The sequence below is a fragment of the Rhineura floridana genome, chromosome 6 (assembly GCF_030035675.1).
Source record: "Rhineura floridana isolate rRhiFlo1 chromosome 6, rRhiFlo1.hap2, whole genome shotgun sequence".
Taxonomy (NCBI): Eukaryota; Metazoa; Chordata; class Lepidosauria; order Squamata; family Rhineuridae; genus Rhineura; species Rhineura floridana.
Window position 1 is genome coordinate 91,432,856 of NC_084485.1, and position 18,335 is coordinate 91,451,190.

Consider the following 18,335-nt stretch of genomic DNA (forward strand, 5'->3'; position numbering starts at 1 on the left):
TCTTCGTTTTTTGATTATTGATCTTAAATCCTGCTAATGGTCCAAATTCTTCTAATTTATCCATCAATACTTTGATTCCTTCCAAGGGATTTTCTAATACAATTATCAAGTCATCAGCAAATGCTCTCAATTTATATTCCTCTTTTTTTATCTTTATTCCCGAAATCTTTTTGTCTTGCCTTACGTCTCTAAGCAGCACTTCTAAAACCAGAATAAATAGAAGGGGGCACAATGGACATCCCTGTCTTGTACCCTTTTGTATGTCACATAAGTCCGTTAAATCCCCATTGACAATTATCTGTGCCTTCTGTGATGTATAAATCAATCTGATCCATTTTATAAAATTATCTCCAAAGTCCATTTGCTCTAGAACCTTAAACATAAATTTCCAATTCAAATGGAAATGTATTACAAATGCTTGGAGGAGGAACTTTTACCACCTTTACAGTATACAATGAATTCTATTTGACAAGAGGGGAAGATACCGGATAGTTGGAAAAATGCCAATATAACATTAATACCTAAAGAGGAGCAGGATTTAACTAAAACAAAAAATTATCGGCCAATATCTTTACTGAATAATGACTATAAAATTTTTACAATTATTTTGGCTGAAAGAATAAAAATAATATTGCAACAATTTATTCAGGAAGATCAAGCGGGGTTTTTACCTAAAAGACAATTACGTGATAACGTCAGGAATGTTTTGAATGTGTTGGAATATCTAGAACAACGAAATGACATACAAGCTGCTTTTATTTTCTTGGATGCTGAGAAAGCATTTGATAATAATACATTTTTCATTCACATGCGACAGTAAGCCATAATCTAAAGTAACCAATAGTAAGTCAAGAACAAACCATGGTTTTTGCTCATTGTTTGTTTGGAGAGAAACAAATAGGTACTGGCTCATATGTAATGCTAAGCTAGGTATTCCATGGTTTATTTCCTGGTTTGGGGAAGAAAGGAGCAAAGCAGGCAGAATGTACTAGCTTGCTGCTTGTTAACGGCAAACTTGTTTATTTCAGACCATGGGTTACCCTGTCATGTGAACTGGGTCACTGTATATTTAAGACTTTATCCACAGCTAGGTAAACATTTTAAGGTGAAATTCAGATTCTCCAGCCTTAAAAATTAGGCAACACTGTTCAGAATATTCTGTGGTTTAATCAGCCCTTAGAATTAAGATCCATGTCTCTACTACCAACTGAGCATCTTTAAACTGTAGGTTAGTATCAAGTCCATTATTTAGTGCCTTTAAACTAAGATGAGCAGCACTTTCTCAAATCTCTAGACAGATGAAACATGTAATGTTTCCAATGTTGTTTTTACTTTGAATTCAGCCCCATGGACATTCTATAAATGCTAGGCTGCTCTTTTAATAAACAATATTGGACATATATCTTTCAACAATAATGCCTGAAGCATTATTCTGTACCTGCTTTCAAATTTTCTTTGAATTGTGCAAAATACAAAATACATAAATACATACAAAAATAAATCTTGTACTGAAAAGCTTAGAGGAAAGTTTTATGTAAGTAAAGTAACAGCAGTAAGTGTTGTGTATGCTTAAGTGGTTTTGAGCAACTTTAAAGATGCATGTATTCCACTATCTATAAAAAAAACTAAACGTTTTGTGTGTTTCTTCCCTCAGGTGGTTCTTCCAACTTTTATATTGGAAAGAAGATCACTTTTAGAAATGTATGCAGATTTCTTCGCACATCCAGACTTATTTGTGAGGTATTCTCAATTTCGATGATATACTTATTAGGTATATGCATGGTGCAAACTTGATATTCTTTTGCATGGAATCCAAACTCAGGCATAACTCCAATTCAGTGGATGCATTTTTGTATAAGCAGCATGATCTAATTTCTCCAAATACGTGATCTGCTGCCTACTTGTTTGTCGGATCCAGATGCTTTTAGCAATATTGTGGCTGAAACTGGGCAGCTAATTATAATGCAGTTTGTCTAATATGTAGGAATGGAAAGGTTTTTTAAGTGTAGCTAAACTATTAATTTGATTTTTCCCTCAGCCTAGTTTAAAACAGCTTGAATAAATTCTGTGTGATTTCAAAAAATATTTTTATAGATAATTTATTAACTTGTGTTTTCTCTAGTATTAGTGACCAAAAAGATCCAAAGGACCGAATGATTCAAGTGGTCAAGTGGTACCTCTCAGCTTTCCATGCAGGAAGGAAAGGGTCTGTTGCTAAAAAGCCTTACAATCCCATCTTAGGAGAAATCTTCCGATGTCACTGGGTGCTGCCAAGTGTTGAACAAGAAGATCATACGGTTAGTAAAATTTGCTAAATGACTTGTTTACAAAATACAGTAATTTATTTAATAATTACAAACTTTATCCCAGCCATTTCACAACAGTTTTCTCTCTCATTTCTATTTTGTTGAGAGGTAGGGAGGATTCTCAGTTAAGTTCGTGATGCCTTGAACTTCCCAAAGGTTGTGAAGTGTAGTTTTACTTGTTCAGCATTGAACCTCATGCTGTCTTGTATTGTGCCATTTATCTTCTGATCACTTGTTCAGGATCTCTTCCTAGATAAATTGTGTAGTATTTAATTTATGTATTAATTACATTTATATCCCACCTTTTCTCCAGAGAGCTCAAGACTGCATACATGATTCCCTCCCCACCCCACCCCCATTTTATTCTTGCAACCCTGTGAGATAGATTAGACCGAGATATAGTGACTGGCCAAGGTTACCCTCTGAGCTTCGTGGCTGAGTGGAGCCTTGAGCCCAGGGCCCCCAGAATCGTTGTCGAACACACTAATCACTACACCATACTGACATAACATTACATTGATGACCTAGCGGTTTTGGCATGATATGTGCTGGCTCTTACAGTCCTATCTAGGAACATCTATCTGTCATGATGATCTTGCTCATACAATGCATAGAGGACTTGTTAGTAGCAATGAGAACCTTTCTAGACTACTTTGTTTCATCCTGTTTGTTTTTGGGGAGAGCACACATTTCACAAACAATATTTTATATGCTTGAATTGCACTGATTTTCCTAGGCAATGCATCCATTCTGAGAATTTTGTGGAGTGAAGTTTGTATGTCCTGGGTCTCCATTAGAGGATGCCTGTAATTCTGTGCAGACATTTCCCGTGTTGTGCATGCAATTTGACTGGGGTTACTCAGGCCTGCCTCCTGTATCATATCCATAGATGATGTTTAAATAGGCTTTATCTGTGTGATGTCTGCACTTGATGTTGTGGTGCACTTCTATTACTCAAGCATGGGAATATTTGTCAGGGCTGTGGAACCTGTGGCCATCCAGATGTTGTTAGATTACAACTCCCATCATCCCTGACCTTTGGTCATGTGTGCTGATGGGAGGTGGAATCCAATATCCAATAAAGGAGGTCTACAGGTTTCCATTCCCCAATTTATGCAATCCTTTGAAAAATAAATACTAGTGAACTGCAAGATTACTCCCACCACAAACACCTATGTTTTTTGGCTGTTCTTATTTTTAAAAATGTTTTATAGATTTTTTTTAATCAGAATATTTTTTATGGTTGACCATTTTATAGGGTTTTAGTATTTAGATGTGTTGCAGAATTAATATTTCGGCAAATGTGATGTGGTAGAGGACAGACTATATAGATAAAAAGAAGTAGAGAAATGGGGAGGTATCCAACTAGGTCATACAGAGTAGACCCACTGAAATGAATTTATTTCATTGGGTGGTCTTTGAGTATGACTTGGATACTATTCAAGGACTTGCATAGCCCTAACAAGACAATTTTGTGCCATATAATGTAATAAATGAAATGTTAGACATCATGAGTATCTTGTAACTTTCCAATGTCTTCAGTCCTTGGATAACCAATGATTGTCCACAATGCTTATTTGTTAAACATTTTGAAAATAGTCACCTGCCCTTCTATTTTCCTGTACTGTGAAGGACAAACTGTAGGAAAAGAAAAACATAGTGGAAGTTATAAAGGGGAAAAGAAATAAAAATGTAACCATCTCAGGATTTGTGGTCAGAATAAGTGAACAAGTATGGATTCATACTTAGGGACATAAGCACTTAAAATAATCTTTTGATCTTTGGAACCTTCAGCAGATGGTACTTGCCCAAATACTTTAAAGCTGTCTCTGCAATTGTGAAAGAACAGGTTTTTTGGAAGTTATACTGTGTGGCCAAATTTCTTTTAGTGTGTTCCTAGACACACAAAGCATGCACATCCTAGGTATGCACATCCCCTTTTCAACTCGGAACTGCAGTTGCAGATGTAATTCACTATGCGGCAGATTTCTAAAACTGTTTTAAGGGAAAGATCCTATTAAAAGCTCTCTGGGCTCCATGCTTTTGTGTATTTTACTTTTAATTCTGTCCATCCTTGAAGCTTTAGATAAGTGAACACATCTGAACACCCTAGTATACACATTAAAAAGGCTGCATATCATGTAAAATTGGAAAACTTCTTTGCAGGAGACTGTTGCAGATGGACCAATTCCATGGGTTACCAAAAACAGTGTAACATTTGTAGCAGAACAAGTTTCTCACCACCCTCCAAGTAAGTTAAGAAACCTATTTCAGATTTTAAAAACCATTGTTTTAATGTTGGTGTTGGGCTTCACTATTGATTTCTTATTTGGGAAGAATATAATACCAGTTGGTACATTTCAAGTGTTTTATGCTGAGTTTCTTGGTTTTTAGTCTACCATTTCTTTCTGTCCTTAAGTTTCAGCATTTTATGCAGAATGCTCTAGCAAGAAAATACAGTTCAATGCCCATATCTGGACCAAGTCAAAGTTCTTGGGGATGTCTATTGGTGTTCATAATATAGGCCAAGGTATGTCTGAGGGATGTGTAACTGTCTACTTCCAAATTCCCTAAGTAAATGTATTTGCTGACTTTTTTCTGGAAGGCTGATAGCAATCATAGGCAGTAGTCAAAACTAGTACAGTAGGGCCCCACTCATATGGCAGGTTAGGTTCCAGACCCCTGACGGAAAGCAAAAACCGCCAAAAAGCGGATCACCTGTAGCGTGGGGGTCTGGAACCTAACCCGCTGATCACACCAGAGGAGGAGATCAGATCTTCCCCTCCTCGGGCATGATCAGCTTGAGCGGGAGTGTGATCATGCCAGGAGATCAGCTGTAGCTCCTCCGGCATGATCAGCTGAGTGCGGGGAGCTCCAGCAGATCGCCCTGCTGGTGCCGTATTAGCAGAACACCGAAAAGTGGGGCACCGAGAAGCAGGGCCCTACTGTATAGAATCCTTTGGGTCTTTCTTTTCATTTAAAAAAGTTGTAGTTTTATACCTAATATCTGCAACAGTGTTTGCAGAGTCCAGAGTTGAGAATGGAACTTTTATGCCCTTATTGATTCTATGCTGCCACCTTCTATGGACTAGTTTTTTTCTCGATTTGTAACTTCCCTTGCTAATAATTTTTCTCCACTCACCCCTAAAAGTATTCAAACTAGAGGCAGTCACAGAGTAAACATAATAGAACACTGTGACTTTCTGCCTGCCCTCCCTATCTGTGCTCATGGGGAAAGAAAGCACTCAAATCCAGGGCTGATCCAGCCTGCTGTGATGCCTTTCTTGTCTTTGGGGCTTTAAGGCTATAAGGCATCAACTGACCCAAGAGAACTGAATGTCACTTACTATATGACTGACGTTAACTACTGTGCACGTAGTTCAGCCATGTGCTTTATCTATAGAACATCCCAATTTCCAGTTTTAAAGGGGGAAACCCCTTGGGATCATGGGGCTGGGAAAGACATCTGCCATACCTCATAGAGCTTAGCTATCAGCTTAGGGACTACATGGGTTCGGAAGGAGGAATGGTTTTCCTGCCTGAAACACTTCAAGTAGCAGGATCATCAATTCTATTTTTTAGATTCCATTGGCTCAGTTTCTTCATGGAAAATAACTTGCAGCCTGGATTTCCAAGACAGCTTTTTAGTCTAATGTAGTTAATTGTTATCTTTCTTAGTATAAAAAATATTGAGTTTCATAATGCCCTATTCTCTTACAGGATGTGTATCATGCCTAGATTATGATGAGCACTATATTCTGACATTCCCCAATGGTTATGGGAGGTAAGTGAAGTAAAACTTTATGGGAACTAAAACTTCACACTTTTCAGTAATTTTGTCAGTGCTGGGTAAAAGCTTCTTCCGAGCTCTTGAAGGGCATCTTCTGTTACCTTGACAGATCTATTCTCACAGTGCCATGGATAGAACTGGGAGGAGAATGCAGCATTAGCTGCTCCAAGACAGGCTATAATGCTAGCATAACGTTCCACACAAAGCCTTTCTATGGTGGGAAAAAGCACAGAGTTACAGCAGAAATCTTGTAAGTATATTCAGGGGTTTTAAGAATCAAACTCATTTCATGCTTGCGGTAGTAAAAATATATTTAAGACGGGAGGTAGAGCTACTGGGGGTTTATGCATGTGCCTTGGAAAGGTACTTTATAATTATAAAACAAGACTAAAGTGGTGATGACCCCAGTTTTTAATTTTACTTTTGTTTCAGTTCTCCAAACGACAAGAAATCCTTCTGCTCAGTTGAAGGAGAATGGAATGGTGTCATGTATGCAAAATATACAACAGGGGTAGAGTATCCCATTTTTCTTGGTTTTGTTTAATCAACAGGCTAGAGCATGCTACACTTCATTTTTTTATTTCTCCTGTAAAGAAAGTATTGATTCTCAATGATGACATCTTAAATTTCTTTTTCTATTACTAATAAATAAAGACTTCAGCTCAAACACCTTTTAAGGGAGTTTATATCCCAGGTAGCTATTCGGAGTAGATTATGCCTCTTGCAGGATGCAGCTCAGCATATTTGTGGGTTGGTAATTGAAAGCATTGATACTAGACCATGGCTGCTAATGGCATCTCTGCTATGAAACTAATTTGCACTGAGAGAGGTTCCTGGGCCACATTGTATTTGTCGTGATACAATAAAATATTGCAGATTGCAAAGACTGATTTATAAGGGAAACGTAGATGAAGAACAAATTAAAGTTGAAAAATACAAACAATAATAGAGCTATTTTCCTTTAGGAGAACATAGTCTTTATAGATACCAAGAAAATGCCTATCATTAAAAAGAAAGTAAGAAAACTAGAAGATCAAGAAGAATATGAATCCCGCTGGTAAGAACCTGTCCCAGTTGTCTACTAAAACCAGACCTTCAGGAAAATACTCAGAGAGGTAATGTCTTGGATCCTGAATTTCTGTGAGCAGAATTCCACTCATGGGACACTCCACCTGGAAAGAGAGAGGCGAAGGCAGGGTTTTTGTTCCGTGCCAATTCCTTCTGTGTCCCCTGCAAAACAGGGCTGAGGACCCCCTTTGGAATAGTGGGGGGAGTGTTACAGGGGCAATCACAAAAAATTGTCACCTCCTTCCTCTGCTGGATCTCAGCCCATTCTGCAAACGAAAGGCATCCTTATGTTTGCAGAAGAGACTCTGGATTACAACTCCATGAATCTAATTTGCTTGAACTAAGTAGCGGTTGCTTAACCTCTGTATTGTGATAGATCTGAATCCGTAGAATAATCGGCACTTTTTCAGTTGTATTATATAAAAATCTACTTTCACAGATCATAAAATAAGCCATATGTGGATTATTGCATGATATATATGAACAATAACATGGGGTGAGAGTATGTAGATCACCAAGGTTTCTTTTTTTTTATCATTAATTTTTATTCAAATTTTCAAAGACAAAAAACAAAACAAAACAAAAATAATTAAACAATAAAATAAAATGTTGACTTCCGATTTGTCGCAGATCAGTTATAGGTCTACAATATATAACAATCCTGTCTCTTAAATTATATTATAAAATCACTTTCCTCCAGTAGTTATCTTAATTAATCATCAAATCTCATAAACATTACTTTATTCTTTCCACAAAAAGTCAGAGAGGTTTCAATTCCTTGAGAGATATATCTTTCAATTTTTCTCCAAATAAACATGTCGATTAATCCATCTCGTTCAAATCTGTTAGGTCCAATAATTTCAATAGCCATTCTTCCATTATCAATGTTAATTCCATCTTCCATCTTCACTAATCCTGTTAAGTCCAGTAATTTCAGTAGCAATTCTTCCATTATCAATAATCCTGTTAAGTCCAGTAATTTCAGTAGCCATTCTTCCATTATCAGTATCCCATAATAATCTTGTTTTCATAGCCATAGTCCAAATAAACATATAGATTAATCCATCTCATCAAACCTGTTAGATCCAATAATTTCAATAGCCATTCTTCCATTATCAATATTAATTCCATCTTCCATCTTCAATAGTCCTGTTCAGTCCAGTAATTTCAGTATCCATTCTTCCATTATCAGTATCCCATATTAATCTTGCTGCCATAGCCATAGTCGTATAATAAGAGTCTGATGGGAATTTCCTTTATCACAAATATTTCCTTGCCATCAATTCTGAATATGTTGCTGAAATATTGTTGTAAAGTCATATCTCTGTTCTTCTTTTTTACAAAATGCACTGGCTCATCTCTTGAGAATTTTTCCATTGTCACATATCTAGTTAATTCCATAGATTTTTTCTATGTCAAGCTCCATCACATCATTCCAGTCCAGAAAATTATCCAAGACATTGATAACTTTATCTCTAATATCTTCATTAATTTCTTCAGAGACAACGTTGAATTCCAGACAGTAAACTTTCTTTCTAATATCCATAAACTCCAGATCTTTTTCCAATTTTACATTTGTTCCAATCTCCAGGGCTTGTATCTTCCCTTTAATTTTTCATTTCTCATCTCTAATCTCATCAATCTCCTCTCTCACAAGATCCCCTATTTCTTTAAGCTCCTGCGTCATTTTGCCTAATTCAATTTTCATCTCCTGTCTACCCTGTCTCAGGGTTTGTTTCGTTATCTCAATCTCATCCATTATTTTCTGAAACATAATTTCTTCCATGGTCTCAGCCACTTTCCTGATTGCCATTCTTAAAACCATGAAAACAAAAATTATTTCAGCCACAATTGGGTTAATATTCCAGGCTTGATGACATCACAGTGTAGACAGTACAGCCTGCCTTATCTTTTATTTGTTCAGGAATACAAAACAAATTTAGTTCCCAGCTTCAAAACAGTTAGTGGCATCGTGAACAAGTAGATTCGTCAAAATGAAATAGACCAAAAAGAAAATAGTCCCGGACATATAATACTCCAAAGTTCATAAATCAAATTTATTTGTTTTTTTCCCCTCCTCGAAATAGAAATCCCTCTTCCGTTTGTATCTTTAGAATGCACTTCCAGGCCAGCTTTTTGCAATAAAAACAAAGATAAGCTTTTTCAATTTCTTTCCTCCTTAATTTCGTGAATAAAAGAGAAGAGTTATAACTCACCCAGAAATTCTTTATAGCTGATTCATTGACAAATCTCTTTTTGCTGCAACGATTTAAACCAAGTGAAAAAAAAATAGAAAGAAGGATGCTTGTTAAAGTCCGTTTTTCTTTGAAGAAAAGATAAACGTGTTGCTTAATCAGTTAGAGCTTGTTGGAAGTCCGTCCGGCATTTGCTGGCTGAACCTTCTCTCATAAATTAATGAAATCCAGTCCTCCCAACAAAAACAGGCTTTTGTGGTTAATCTCTACGTTTCTCGTTGCCCGGGAGAAAATCTTTACCAGTCAAAAAGAACGTTCTGACTGATTTTAAAACTGAAAAAGCTTCTTCTGAGACGAGAGCTCGTCTCAAAAAGCAGGCACAAGCGAAGTCACCCTTCCCAGAAGTCCTGATCACCAAGGTTTCAAAATAAACTTGGCCATCTGCCCATTTGTCCTCCTCTTCCTTCGTGGGTGATTTTTCCCTCATCCAAGTTAGTTTGAAGTTTTTCTCCTGAACCCCTAAGAAGAAATGATTGATGCACCATTTCATTTATTTTTTTTTAGCTTATGGAGAGATGTAACTTACAACTTAAAGATCAGAGACATTGATGCAGCTACTGAAGCTAAGCATAGGCTTGAAGAAAGGCAAAGAGCTGAAGCCAGAGCCAGGAAAGAGAAAGAGATTCCATGGGAGACGCGGGTAAGTTTTATTCAACCAAGAGTTCCTTTGTTTGTAAATTTCCCTGGTCTTCCTGTGAGGCTATTACGTGAGCACTCTTCTCTTACAGCTATTCCATGAAGATGGAGAATGCTGGGTTTATGATGAGCCACTACTGAAGCGACTTGCTGCTAGTAAATAGTAAACGGAGCACCCCAATGAAGTTCAAGCCTTGGCGTAGTGGTGATAGTTGTAACTTTCAAGTACTCTTCCTTTGGAGAGCCTGTCTCCTCCAGTTACAGTTCCTATCTCAGGGATACTGGACTCACTGATGCAGCCAACAATTAAAAGAGGAAGAGCCTGTGTAGCGGTAATTTATATTGGCCTTTCCTGTCTGACTTACCATGCTTCTAGGACAATTAACCTGGGCTTGATCCCCATCATATACGTTCTAACCACCGCTATAAAAGGTGCAATGGGGCATTTGATGCCAGTTACATATGGCTTATGATTCTGGTATCCTACACAATACCTATACATGACTCTACTTCATTAGAGCCAGTTAATATGTGTAAATATGAGGATTCCTTTTGTCAGTTTAGAAAATGCAAGATTCTAATCTACCAACTAGTATGTCAAAAAAAATAATCAAATTTTCAGCATTTCATTGTTTCCCCAAAATAACTGGTATTTTTAGAAACTAAAATGTAATTATAGATTACCATTTGGTTCTTGCTGGTGCATCTCTAATGCTTCATAAAATAGATTTTCAATGTATGCATTGTTTTATTTCAGAGTAAACCTTTTCACAGCAAGAATGCTTTGAAAAAGCATTATATTCAAGTTAAACAATTTTAAGAACGTGTTTTGCTGTTAAATAGGGATCTACTCATACTTATGTGATCACTTGGAGCAAACGGAAACAACCTCTTCTTATGTATGACTATCACCTGAAATATGATTCCTCTGTTAGGCCAGTTTTAGTTTGAAAGGTTGTTGCTGAGAGGTGGACAAAGCAGTTGTTTCGATGGCAGTTTTATTGTATTGCAGCTTATGGAGATAGTATTGAAATTGGTGGGCTGGCTTTTAGTGGCCTATTTTTCTTTCCTTTATAGTCCAATTGTAACTAGACATGGCCAAAAATGTTATTTATGCACTAAGCAAAAAACAAAACTTGAGCATGAAAGCTCTAGTAATGTGACCAACCTATCTAGGACTAGTTATGGTTAAATACTGAAAAAAGACTGCTTTTTACAGTAGGGCTCCACTTAACGGCGTTCTGCTGATGCGGCGGCTTTTAATTTGGGGACATTCCTCGTTTTAAAGCCGATTTTGCGATTTTACGGCATTTTGCGACATTTAGCCCATTATAGTCAATGGGTTCCGCTTTACGGCAATTTCCGCTTTACAGCAGGGGCCTGGTCCCTAACCCGCCGTATAAGCCGGGCCCTACTGTACTTTAGTATGTGCTGTGTCACCAATTAAGGTAATATGGATGACTTGTGCCTACTTTACTTTGGGGTTAAAGCTGTCTAACATCCTCTGCAGAATTACTTTTAAGAATGCAATGTGTTTTGATGGGAACAAACATGTAATCATTTGTTTCTGTTATAAAAGACATAGGGAAATTTCCAAATTCTGGTTTTGCCAGAGTAAATGCAACAAGCTTAGTGTTCTAGTTGAGGAGCATTACAGCTGATTGGCTTTGGATGACAGAGCGGTGCGAAACAAGTTGAGTAAGAGTTGTCACAGGTGCCTCTTAAATTTTTTCCAAGATCACTTCATTTTGTGATCTTTGTGGAATGGAGCTGTGTAGGATCTGCAAACTTGTACCAGTTTATTGAAGGGTTGGTAGTCAGATAGCCCATACTGTGCACTGAAAATGGGCAAGGGCCATGAGTGGTAACCCCCAGCGCCCCCTTAAAGTCTAAAAGGCTTTAAGTGGATATTGATTGTACATGCTTAAATATTGTTCTACACAAAGGGAGGAGGGACTGATTGGGGAAAGGTTTCCCTTGCATGGCAGAGTTTAAGTGTATACATGTGCCTATAGAGCCTGTACGTGCTAATCAACTATGCTGATGCTGCTTGGGCATATAGCAACTGCAGATAGAGTAAGCCTGTACTGGGCTGGGAGCCCACCCCCTAATGCATTCTTTCTGTACATGGTGTAAGTTGTCTGAATTCTCCCTTACCTCAACAACTGAATAGAATGAGTAGTTATTTAACTTGATCTAGCTCTAGCTGTGCATATATTTTCTTTACATGACTTAGCTGAGCCCATAGGAAGATGTATATTTGGATGTGTGCTATTGCAATAATCAGTGTAGAAGACGACCTCTATGCCTTAAGATATACATACAGATGCTACATCTTACTAGACTGGGTATAAGTGATAGGTTGGGGGAGAAGGGGGTCTTCAGAGCAGGAGTGGGCTGTTTAAGCATTCTGTTATCAAATTAACAACATTGTTTCCTCTAATAAGAGCTACCCTTTTTAAAATTAAAGCTTATACAACGTTAAGAAGTCCTGAAATCCATCTTAAAACAACCTGCACATAAAAAAACAGAACATAAGATCTCATTAATTTATTGCACATGGTATCTGAGAGCACACCTCCTAGACTACCTCATGCAAGTGGTTTTTAGTATCACCTTTTTTTTTTTCTGAGGCCAGGGGTGTTCTTTGCTCTAACTCAGCCTTTCCCAACCAGCGTGCCTCCAGATGTTGTTGGACCACAACTCCCATCAGCCTCAGTCAGGATTGCCAATGGTCAGGAAAGATGGGAATTGTGGTCCAACAACATCTGGAGGCACACTGGTTGGGAAAGGCTGCTCTAACTGGTTGCAGACAGGCGGATTTATTAGTTAAGTAAGTCATCAACTACTCCGTAGAGAATACTGTTCATCGCTTCTGTCCCCTAAACCAACACAAAATACAGGGAGAACTTTATATCTATGATACGAAAAATATGAATTAAGTGGATAAGAAAAATATCATTCCAAACAAAACGACCTAATACATTAAACTGCTGCTGGGTCCACACACCCCCTCTCTCCCCTCTTCACGGACATGCTTGTAGCAGATTACTTAAGACAGTGTGAAGGGTATTCAGCTACATATTTTCCAGAAAGCATGATAAGTTGGATTCTTTGTAGTAAAGCTGACCTCCCCAAGGTGTTCAGTAGTGAAGTTTTACTACACGTTATGGCAGTCTGAGATGAGTTATTTTAATATCTTATGGTATGGGAGAACATTGAGAGATGATGTATACACTTTGATGTCCTTGATACAAGTGATATCAGTCAAAGAAGAAGGTTCCAAGAACATTAGCTGAGGTATTTCATTGCACGAGGGACTGTGAATATTTGAGAGAGAAGAAGCTTCTGAATCACCTTCATGTATTCCAAATCCAACCACCTGCAATTTCAAAGTATCAAAAGTTACCAGGTAGCAAATTTCACAACAAACAGCATGGCTTCTACCTCCACCATAGCTACCTATTAACTTTCATTCACTCACCTTAAACCAGTCACAAGCACTTGCATTATCAATAACTCTTAATTTTCTACTCTATCAGAAGTACCTTCTACTGGAATGTTCTGACTATACAAGTATAATTCTACATCTGAGGTACTACAGAACCGGGATTGTAACACTAAAATTTTGAGTAAGCCTCTTGGTTGCTGCAATTGCTAAATGACTGGAGTGACAAACAGCCTTGCCAATCTATCTTGTACTCATCCACGCAAAAAGAAACAATCCATAAGTAAACTGCTATATCTGAGGTTGAGTAGTGGGGTAGGTTGAACACTGTTTCTAGCCTTGGAGAAAAAAATAACTTTAGCTGCCTCACCCCTGACAGTTGCATAATGGCATGCTAAGGCAGAAACAACAAATGTAATCAGCAGCTGAGCCTGGGACTCAAACCAATATTAGACTGAGCTGCTTGTGGCAAATACATTTTTAAAACCATGAGTACTCACATGTACACTGAGCATTTTCCTTTCTTTACCCCTGTGTGCTTGAAACCAATCAACTAGTTCTGACTGAGAAAGAGATTTTAGAGCTTCAATCTAAAAAGATAGAATAGTTTAAAATGAGAGCACATCAACACAGTAATTGCATGTATGTCAGGGAGAGTATAAAAATTATCCCAAAGCCTCAGCCATTTCCTGTCATCTAAATAAAGTAGGTGCAGAATCCAATATTGTTCTGCGGGGGGGGGGGCATTCACTAACAAAGGTGTGAGAAACCTTTGACCCTTCAGGTGTTTATTATTTACTTATTGTATTCGTATACCACCCCATAGCCGCAGCTCTCTGGGCAGTTTACAGCAACTAAAAACACCAAAAACAGATATGCAAATTTAAAACATATTTTCAAAACAATTTAAAACAAAATTTAAAACAATTTAAAAAACACATGCTAAAATGCCTGGGAGAAGAGGAAAGTCTTGACCTGGTGCCAAAAAGATAACAGTGATGGCGCCAGGCGCACCTCATCAGACAGATTATTCCATAATTTGGGGGTCACTGAACTACAGCTGTTGTTGAACTACAACTCTCCATCAGCCCCAGAGGCATGGCCAATGGCTAAGGATGATGGGAATTGTAATTCAACATCTGGACAGCCAAAGGTTCCCCACACTTGCATTAACAGATGAGGACGTGAGGCTTTTTTTTTTTGCCAATTAACCCCCCCCCCCAGCAACCTCCAACACGCCCTCAAAATCATTTCTAGAATATTGGGTGCAGGGGGAACCACATATCAGCAAGATCTCTATTCCTCCTCCATGAGCAGACACTGCTGGTTCAAAAAATATTGTGGTGGTGCAAGGGCACCAATGGATTACAATCCTAGAAACAGTAAGGGGGGGTCAACTCAAACTCAAAATACATTAAAGTAAAGGTAATAGTGTTGGCCCATAAAATATTGCAAAATCCATAATAAGGTAATGCCTTTTATTAGGCTAATCAAAATATCACAAAATACTGTGCAAGATTTGAGTTCCCTACAAATCATCAAGATAGGGATCACCAACCTTTTTGGGTCTGTAGGCACATTTGGATTTTTTATGTGGGGCATGGGATGATACAGAACTACAAAATGGTGTGGGCATGTCCCATCCCCATCAATGAGGAAAAGGCACCTACATCAGTCACTGCCACCCTCTCACAGAGAGGCTCTTTGTCTTTCTCCTCTGTTCAGGAGAGTGGGCGTCCAGTTGTATCCGTTGAAATGGGGGCATGTCCAAGGGAGCATGTCCAATGATGGAGAGACCGAGCCAGGGCAAGCAGGCATTGTGGATTTGTGAGGGATATTTACTGAAACCTTTTGTGGGCACCATGGGAGGTATTGATGGGCACATTGGTAACCCATGGGCTAGGTGGTACACAGCAATGGGGGGAGGGGGAAAGCCATAGCTCTGTGGTACAGCATCCGCTTTGCATGCAGAGAGGCCCTGGTTCAATCCCTGGCATCTCCAGGGAGAGCTGGGGAAAGACTAAAGCTGCTACCAGTCAGTGCAGACAATACTGAGGGAAATAGAACCATGGTCTGACTCGGTATAAAGCAACTTCCTATATTCTAAAAAATGTTGGCTGATATTTTAAGCCATGGAGACTCCAGTTCCAGTAGCATGAGATATATCTATTAGTAGAACTTAGGGCCAGTGTGGCATAGTGGTTAGAGTGTTGGACTACAACCTGGGAGACCAGGGTTCGAATCCCCACACAGCCATGAAGCTCACTGGGTGACCTTGGGCTAGTCGCTGCCTCTCAGCCTCATGAAAACCCTATTCATAGGGTCGCCATAAGTCGGAATCAACTTGAAGGCAGTACATTTACATTTAGAACTTAGGAATTCACTTCTGACAATTAGCCTGAAGAGATTTAAGAACCACACAGGAATTCTGGTGTTAAATTTAAAAAAAACACCACTTACCTCCCGGACTAATCTGTCAAATAGATATTGTTGAGTCACCACTTCTGTCCAGTTCCTATCCACCTCTTCACCAAGATGAGAATCCTCACATTCTTTTAATTTAATAAGAGCTGTGACCTGGGGTAGAAAAGACAAGCCACTAATCACACAGTCACTGTTTCTACAAAAGAGATTAATTCTTCTCTTCTGCTAATATTTGCCCACTTACGGTACAGTTCTCAACCACTTTGAGAATTTATTGAAAGGCAGTATATATATAAATATTCTACATTAAATGAGTGGAACATTTAAACTTGCTTCTTACTGGTGCATGTTCATAGCACCACCATGTTTCCAACTACACACGCTTGTATGAAATAATATATTTAGACAATTTTGAGAAGTTGGTACCTGGACTAAGAGAGGTGTATACTACATTTACTATATTCCTATCCCTTTTTTTTGTAAGATCCATCAATCTGTCTTTATGTGCTGTACTCACATCATCACAAAGACAAGCGGTAAGAGGGTTCTTGTACACTTAAGGCATTTTATAGAAGGGAAAAGTTTTGCCATACAAAGTTCTCTCTTCTTTGCTATCTTAGAGCAATATTCAACTAATGTGTCCCATCAGCATGGGGATTTTCACCCTAAGTCTATTCCAGAGGGTTGGGAGAACCACTAGAACAGATTCAAGGGGCACTCGGGAAGGGGGGGGGAGTCCTGTTGCCCAAATGGAAATCCTTGCACTGATACAACCGTGAGTTGGCACCACGTTGAATATAACCCAAGTTTGTTACGATTTCTGCAAATCAACAGCTGTGAAGTTGCTGGTCTCAGGCTGATCAAAACAAACCTGAAACTATAATTGGCACATACATGTACAGTAGTAGTAGTGACCTGATCAAATCTTCCTTTAGTAGTTTTCCAGTAAAGAAGCATGCTTACACCCCTTACCTGTGTCTTGAAAGCTTCTTCAGTCATTTGTTTTATTTTTTCTTCAAAGCATGAAAGAAATTCTTCTATTTTCTTATCCACTAGTTCAGAGCTGAAAATAAAAAATTATATTTGAACATTTATTTCTTGTGGCCATACCTTTCAAGAGTTTAGTCCAGCAAAACAGAAAATGAATTCTACTAAAAGTATCAGCCTGCTTTTGAGAGACAGGAGCACTGCTCTTGAATTTTGCCTTTTAGTATTAAATAGATTAGTTTTACCATATCAAATTAAAGTGTGGAAGCCACCATCTCATTTGGGAGTAGATATAAATATTATTTCCTCCACCATGGGAAACAAGCTGCAACCACTGATATGTAGCATTCCAAGCAAGCCTAGGGGGGTATTTACCATTTCCAAACCTCATCTTGGGCTAGTGTAAGTATTTCCATTTACAGTTCTAGCTGTACAAAAGTAGGCTTCTAACGTCTTAAGCTTAAAGACTGTGATGTCTAATAAAATAGGATATCTGTCATCCACAACATTGGGCATTCTCACATAGTGAGAATACCACAGGACAGAGCTATCCCTGATCCACCCTCAATATCCTACCACTAGCATACACATCCAAGCCTCAAAGCAGTGGAACTCAAGGTTAGCTCATGTGCTCTAGATTTGGACTAATGCTCACTTTAAAACACACACACCCGCATTACAGAGCTAAGATCAGCATGCAATAGGTTGTGCCCATAGGCTGATCTTTTATTTTTGGGCAGGATAGAACAGGCACATAACTCATAGCACCAGCAGGGTCCCTGTTTGAGCTACTGGTGGAGAGGGCCACATAGGGATATCCCCTGGGCTTAAAAGTGGTGGAACTGATATTCACCAGATTCCATGGAAGGAGAAGAGCAAATCCTCACCAGCTTATGCTGTTCCTATCACACTCATAAACAGAGGAGACCCTGGACTGGGATGATTATAGAGACAGGTCAAAGAACAAACCTCTCCTCTTTCCTGCTTCTGCCTACCATGGTTTTTTATTTTGATGATACATATTTTGTAAATTAGAATTTTGACATCTCACTGAGGAATATCTTAATATATTTCAGCAGCAGACAATCCATACTTTCTTAAAGTATGTATGCAAGCCAACAGGGGAGAAAGAACATCTCCCAGTCATTCCCTTTGGGAGTCTCTTCCACTGTCCTGTCAGCAGCAAGATGGTCTGCTAGAGCAGAGACGGTAACCTGCAGCCCTTCAGATGATGATGTACTGTACCTTCCATCACCACTGCCCACGCTGGCTGGTGCTGATAGAAGTTGGAATCCAACAATATCTGAAGGGCCACAGATTTCCCATCCCTGGAGAAGAGAAGCACATGACACACGAGAGTAAACTACTCTCATAACAAAACAAAAGGCACCCTGCCTTAAACTACAGAGTAAAGGCATTTT

The 18,335-nt window shown here is 38.6% G+C and overlaps 2 protein-coding genes across 9 annotated transcripts in view; one reads left to right on the forward strand and one right to left on the reverse strand.

The window, feature by feature from the left end:
• Positions 1-10,797, forward strand: part of OSBPL9 (oxysterol binding protein like 9) — a 127,730-nt gene extending 116,933 nt beyond the window's left edge. For 4 of the 8 annotated variants that reach the window (XM_061632963.1, XM_061632966.1, XM_061632967.1 and 1 more), the window contains 10 exons: positions 1,655-1,740; positions 2,123-2,297; positions 4,473-4,557; positions 4,726-4,836; positions 6,027-6,090; positions 6,206-6,346; positions 6,529-6,607; positions 7,062-7,153; positions 9,924-10,059; positions 10,148-10,790. In XM_061632963.1, the coding sequence (XP_061488947.1) occupies positions 1,655-1,740; positions 2,123-2,297; positions 4,473-4,557; positions 4,726-4,836; positions 6,027-6,090; positions 6,206-6,346; positions 6,529-6,607; positions 7,062-7,153; positions 9,924-10,059; positions 10,148-10,219 (1,041 nt within the window). In that variant the 3' untranslated portion in view covers positions 10,220-10,790. Of the gene's footprint in view, positions 1-1,654; positions 1,741-2,122; positions 2,298-4,472; positions 4,558-4,725; positions 4,837-6,026; positions 6,091-6,205; positions 6,347-6,528; positions 6,608-7,061; positions 7,154-9,923; positions 10,060-10,147 lie in introns of all 8 variants that reach the window. The other 4 variants (XM_061632969.1, XM_061632970.1, XM_061632964.1 and 1 more) reach the window with 2 other exon arrangements.
• Positions 10,798-12,590: 1,793 nt separating this feature from the next.
• NRDC (nardilysin convertase) overlaps positions 12,591-18,335 on the reverse strand; it is a 49,530-nt gene continuing 43,785 nt past the window's right edge. Inside the window, exons 28-31 of the mRNA XM_061632958.1 lie at positions 16,900-16,990; positions 15,964-16,080; positions 14,004-14,093; positions 12,591-13,437 (exon numbers count right to left, since the gene is read on the reverse strand). Of these exons, the coding sequence (XP_061488942.1) occupies positions 13,243-13,437; positions 14,004-14,093; positions 15,964-16,080; positions 16,900-16,990 (493 nt within the window). The 3' untranslated portion in view covers positions 12,591-13,242. The remainder of the gene's footprint in view (positions 13,438-14,003; positions 14,094-15,963; positions 16,081-16,899; positions 16,991-18,335) is intronic.